Genomic DNA, 6,234 nt, shown 5'->3' on the forward strand with positions numbered 1-6,234 from the left:
AAAAAAAAAAAAAAAAAAAAAAAGATTTGAAAGATTGGAGGACAGTCGAAAAGTCTAAGACTATAATGCCTCATTCGTGTGTCTAGGGGTGTAGCTTTGGTCCTGTGCCTGTCTAGCATGCGTGAGAGGCACCTAAAGACTGCATGAAAGGGCTGGAGAGATGGCTCAGAGGTTAAGAGCACTGACTGCTTTTCCAGAGTTCAATTCCCAGCAACCACATGGTGCCTCATGCAGGCCCTCTTCTGGCCTGCAGGCATACATGCATCCAGAACACTAAACATGAAAAAAGACTGCATGAAACTAGGTTTGGTAGCAAATGTTTGTAATCCCAGCCTCAAGGAAGGGTGGGAGGAGAAACTCAAGGCCATCTTCATCTGCATAATTTGAGGCCATCTTTAGATTATGAGACCCAATCTCAAAAACAAAATCAAAACAACAACAACAACAAAAAAAAAAAAAAAACCACTTCTAATTTTTCAGTTTAGCCCCCTTCTTCCATATCCCACACTTCCTACTTTTGGAAAACTATGAGTTACTAACCCCATGCTCCAGAGTGTGCCTGCAAATTGTCCATGAATTGCCAATGTCATACTTAAAACTCTTATTTTGTGGCTAATCTTAAGCAGGACTTAAACAGGAATTTTCAAAGCAGTCCTCAGTGGTCTTACCATCTGGGCATATTGAGCCCTGGCCCTAGATTCTCCCGTCCCTTAATTGACTCAATATTTAAAGTATTGAAGATGCCTTTTCCCCATCGTCCCCTGCTCTGAAATTAGAGGGGTTTGGTTGAGCTGTGGATGCCAATAATGTCACAGATAATTTGTCTTTTATCTTACAGGGTAGTCGGTTTCAGAATTGAGTTGAAGGACAGGAACAACCCAAGTGTCCATCAGTAGAGGAATGAGTAAAGTATGTGGTTCATAAGATGGAATATTGTTCAGCCTAAAAAGGGCAAAATTCTGATACCTGCCACGATGTGGATGAATCTGGAGAACATTGTACTCTGTCACACAAGGTCTAGACAGAGGACACGTATTGTACATATCCACTTGCACAGGATACAGAAAGAGTCACCTTCCAAGAGACCAAGAGACGACAAGAAGATGTGGGCGGTGAAGGGATGGGGGGGCGCATGTTTAATGGGCAAGCACCTTGTACAAGACCAAAAGCATTCTTCAGATGGGTTGTACAGACCAAAAGCATTCTTAAGATGGGTTGTACAAGACCAAAAGCATTCTTAAGATGGGTTGTACAGACCAAAAGCATTCTTCAGATGGGTTGTACAAGACCAAAAGCATTCTTAAGATGGGTTGTACAGACCAAAAGCATTCTTCAGATGGGTTGTACAAGACCAAAGGCGTTCTTAAGATGGGTTGTACAGACCAAAGGCATTCTTAAGATGGGTTGTACAAGATCAAAGGCATTGTTAAGATGGGTTGCAGAACAGTGTGAATATATTTGACACCAAACCGTACATCCAAAAATGGTTAAGATATTAAAAAGCTTATGCCTAAGTGATGGAGAAGTTCAGGAAATAGACCGTGGTAACAATTACATTGCGTGAACGTACTTAATGCCATTGAATTGCCCACTCAGAATGGTTAGATGGTAAATTTTCTGTATATGGTACCACAGTTTAAAAAAAAAATGGTTGATTAAAAAGAAAAGCAACTGAACTGTTCCAATCAACACAGTCCCTGCCCCAGCCGCTAAGACATCATACTGCCATACCTTAGGACATGCAGGAGCCTAGCAGCCAGAAACAGCCCTTGTCTTGAGTAACTCTAGGCAAGGAAGGATGGTTGCCTGTTTTCTAATGCAGCCCATTCCCCAAATCTACCTCCGTCTAAAAAGTCAAAGTTTGCGATCGTAAATGTAATGTTAGCCCCACGTAGCAGCTTTGGATTCTTAGTTCCCTAGAGGTCTTTCCAAGAAACCAGAGGTAGTCAGAGTTTCTTGTGGACCCAAAAGCTACCCTGGTCATTCATTCAACAAACATTTATTGAGCATTGACGCTATGGGGACACTGAGCTCATCAACAGGATTGTCCCTGTGTGGAGGGGTTTGCATCCAGCTGGGAGAGATGAGCTTGTCAAGAGATAAGGGTATTAGCATATGTCACAGGTGCTGGGAAATGAGCCAATCCATTTAGGCCCAAAGAAGTTGACACATGTCCTAGGCCCTGCTGGGCAGATTTTCCATTCAGTGTTACATGTGTGGGTTCATGGTGTGTTCACTGTGCTACTGTCTACTTTAATTGCCACCAAAATGGTCAAAGGCAGTGAACTACGTCACACAAACACACACACGGGCAGAGAAATGCAGTTTGAAATAACGAGAGCAACACTTCACATGACCCCCAAAGTCAGTATCAATAGTTCCTAGCTAGTAAATTGATTCTTCCATATTGGCAAAAATAATTCCTGTCAACAGTTTGTGGATCGCTTTAAATGCCCCTGCCAAGTGCTCAGCACACAGGGAGGCCAGCTTACTACCAGGAGACAAAGTTACCACAGGCCAAGAAATGTACCTGAGTATCCGAATTGAATTCTCCGAAACTGAAGAGCCTGGACCTCAGCTCCAGTTCCGCTGCCTTTTCCTCTTCTCGCTCACAATTGGTCTTGAGCACCTTCTTGTGCTCCAGCAGGAACGCAATGTTGGTGTTTCTGATGCAAAAGAAGGAGGGGACCATTGTCTGTAACTCAAGGTTGAGGGATGCAGCCCTCTTCAGCCCGTGCACGAATGGATGAGCCTAGCCTGTGTCGCCATGGAGGACAAGAGGTCAGCCTCAGATGCTAATCCTCACTTTTCACCTTCTTTCAGACAGGCCCTCTTCCTTTAGGAAAAGGTTTGTTGTGGTCGGGTCAGGGATGAATGCCCTGGTGTATGTGGGGGTCAGAGACAGCTTACGGGACATGGTGGATTCCTGCTACCATGTAGATTCCAGGGATTGGACTCGGGCTTGGCCGCCAGCACCTTTACCCACTGAAGCCTCCCAATGGCCCTCTTTTGTTGCTCACAGAAGCAAATGCCAGGCTGTCTGGCCCCTGGGCTGCTGGGGCGTCTCTTGCTTGTCTCTGCCTACCATCTCGCCCTAGGGGCACCGAGATTACAGACGTGCACTACTGCAGCTGGCCTTATGTGGTTTTCGGGGCTCAAACTCAAATCCTCGTGCTTGTTCGATAGTTGTTTTATCCCCTAGTCCTATCTTTCCATCTACACTCCAGTTACAACTAGGCAAATGCACGCTTAAATGCAGACTTTAACTCCATCAGAAGACACTTTCTTTTCTTCCTCTGCTATTGTGGTTCCCCACAATACCCCAAACAAAGCAGCAGAATGAAGGTACCGTCAGGACCATAAGCTGTGCATCTCCAGCTTGTGAGTGTCCCCAAATCTGACTGACACATCAGAATAGCCTCAGCTTCAGGGAAAATGAATACCTAACTAGTTTGCCTCGAGATTCTGGTAAAAATCCTCTACAGCATGGGTTGTGGAGATGGCTCAGCAATTAAGAACACTGGCTTTTCTTCCAGAGGTCCTTAGTTCAATCCCCGGCAACCCCTGGTGGCTCACAACTATCTACAATGGGATCTGATGCCCTCTGCTGGTATGAAGGTGTACATGCAGATAGAGCACTCATGTAGATGTACATTAATAAATAAATCTTTTTAAAAAATCCTCCAGGGAAATATTTGGTCATAGACCCCTTTCCATCTCAAACATGCTTACCTTCTCTGGGCTACCACCACATACACCAAGGATGGAACTGGGCACAGAGGCACAATGAAGGGTGCTGGGAAGCCTTGATTATTTGGTGATGGGGGGTTGCCTTCTGGGCAAATTAATTGGTTCTGATGTTAAATGTAGTGTTATCCATTTCTTAAAACATTTGCCATCTCTTGATGCAGAAAACTGTGTCGAACGATTCTACACATTTTGCACACAAATGGATATAAAGTTTTACACTCTATAATCTGAATGAAACTCTTTCTCAAACCCGTAATCTCAGGGGAGGGGACTCCATGATTCATATCTAGTCTCCTCTGTATTAGGCCTGTATTGCTGCTAGACACGTAACATGATGTAGTACTAAGTCACAGAAAGTCATTTTGCTGAGCTTCACACCCAAGGAAATTGTGTTATTTCCACTCAATCTAGGTAGCCAGGTGGCCAGCTGACAGCTGTCCTGGACAGAATGGCAGCAATGGGTGTCATTTCAGCTCTTCCAGCAATACTTCAGCAAGTGAGAGAAACTGGAAGAAAATTAAAAACCAGTCTATTCTGTACACTTGTAAATTTTACCTTCTTTGTGTCCAACAAGTAAATCATTTTCTTTTTTTTAAATATTTATTATGTATACAATGTTCTGTCTATGTATATGCCTGAAGGTCAGAAGAGGGCACCAGATCTCATTACAGATGGTTGTGAGCCACCATATGGTTGCTGGGAATTGAACTCAGGACCTTTGGAAGAGCAGGCAATGCTCTTAAACTCTGAGCCATCTCTCCAGCCCCACATAAATCATTTTCAATGAAAACCCCAGCCTAAACCATGAGCAGAGACATCCCGAATGAGTCGGGTGTGGCCTCTGGTTAGTAACCGTCAAATGGGAGAAACGCACTCACATCTTATCCTGTATAAACCTCTCTCTTTTGTTGACATCTTCGAGATTCTCATCCACATCCTGGGAATACTGGACCAACGTGAGATTCTGTTCCTCCAGCTCGGTGAGGACCTGGAGCAACTCTTCTGGCTCCTTGAAGTAGATCTCCGGCATCTAATCAGCCAAGGGTGAAGAGAAGTGTGTCAGATACACCCATGTGACTTGTCCAGACAATGGAGGGAGGGAGGGAGCTGTCATACTCGTCAACTCTCCAAGCGTGTGGCAAACTCCTTGAGAAAAATCACCTTCTAAGGAGGAACCACTTATTCCTGCTGGGGTGATGTGGGAGGTCCTTCTATGTGTTGTTTTTATTGGCTAATGAATAAAGAAAACTGGCTTGGTCTATAACATGGGAGGAAGAGGGCGGAGTCAGAGGGAGAGTCAGACATGCCGAAACTTTGCCAGTGAGCCACTGCCACGTGGCGGTACACAGATGAATAGAAATGGGTTAAATTAATATAAGAGTTAGCCAATAAGAAGCTAGAGCTAATGGGACAAGCAGTGATTTCATTAATACAGTTTCTGTGTGATCATTTCGGGTCTAAGCTAGCTGGACGGCAGGGAAGAACAAGCGGCCCTCCCTGCAACACAGGGGCACTACTGTAGATGTATGATGTTGTAGTACATTGTGGCAGGGTCACATGGTCGACAAGAGCTAGAGAGGAAGAGCCAGGGGTCCCAATTCCCTCTCAAGAACGCGCTCCCAAAGAGCTAACTTCCTTCCACTAGGCCCCCTCCCCAAAGATGTTCCATCCCTGCAGATGTCACATGGTCTGCAGCGGAGTCCCCACCCTCCCCAGCAGTGGGGACCACACAGATGCCTTTGGAAATGCTCAGAATCCATCCTAGAGTGACTGTTTTGAGTATGAGGGAGGCAGAGGGAGTGGAGGTAAGGGAGCCACACCTGGTTCCCCGGGAGAGATGGCAAACTGTAAGAGGTGAGATTTGGGGTGTGGGGAGAGATGGGGGCTAGACAGGAAGAGGGGGGTGTAAAAGGAGAAAGGCTACAGCAGAAGGAGGGGAAGGCAGGAGAGGGGAGAAAGGAAAGATGGGAGGGAGATAGGAAACCGATGGAGATTCGTTTCTTCTCAGTGCTAAATATTTGATATGCCCTGACTTTGTAGAATAAGCATCGCGTTAAGTACGCATTTTCAAAGATGATTTGTATATTAATATGTGTTATAACTTAAAGTAGCCAAGACACAAAAGCAATAAAAATAATCATAAATTGCCGAATAAGGAAATACAGTACATATATACACAATGAACAATGTTCAGTCTCAAAAAGGAGAAATTCTGTCTTCTACAGAACATTTGTGTGGTTATGAACATGTGTGTGCACATGTGTGTTGGGGGCTGTAGGAGAACCTCAGATGTGGTTCTTCAGGTACTGCCCACTCTCTCCATCCCTTTCTTCCTCTCTCCCTCCATCCATCTCTATTACCTATCTATCCCTTCATCCATCCATCTACCTGTCTGTCTATATATCCCTCCATCCATTTCTCCATTTATCTATATGTCTGTCTATATATCCCTCCATCCATTTCTCCATTTATCTATATGTCTGT

The 6,234-nt window shown here is 44.8% G+C and overlaps 1 protein-coding gene across 1 annotated transcript in view; it reads right to left on the minus strand.

The window, feature by feature from the left end:
• Window positions 1-6,234, minus strand: part of Ccdc38 (coiled-coil domain containing 38) — a 46,277-nt gene that overhangs the window by 6,940 nt on the left and 33,103 nt on the right. Inside the window, exons 12-13 of the mRNA XM_005358157.3 lie at window positions 4,629-4,780; window positions 2,531-2,666 (exon numbers count right to left, since the gene is read on the minus strand). Of these exons, the coding sequence (XP_005358214.1) occupies window positions 2,531-2,666; window positions 4,629-4,780 (288 nt within the window). The remainder of the gene's footprint in view (window positions 1-2,530; window positions 2,667-4,628; window positions 4,781-6,234) is intronic.

Source organism: Microtus ochrogaster, chromosome 24 (assembly GCF_000317375.1).
Source record: "Microtus ochrogaster isolate Prairie Vole_2 chromosome 24, MicOch1.0, whole genome shotgun sequence".
NCBI lineage: Eukaryota > Metazoa > Chordata > Mammalia > Rodentia > Cricetidae > Microtus > Microtus ochrogaster.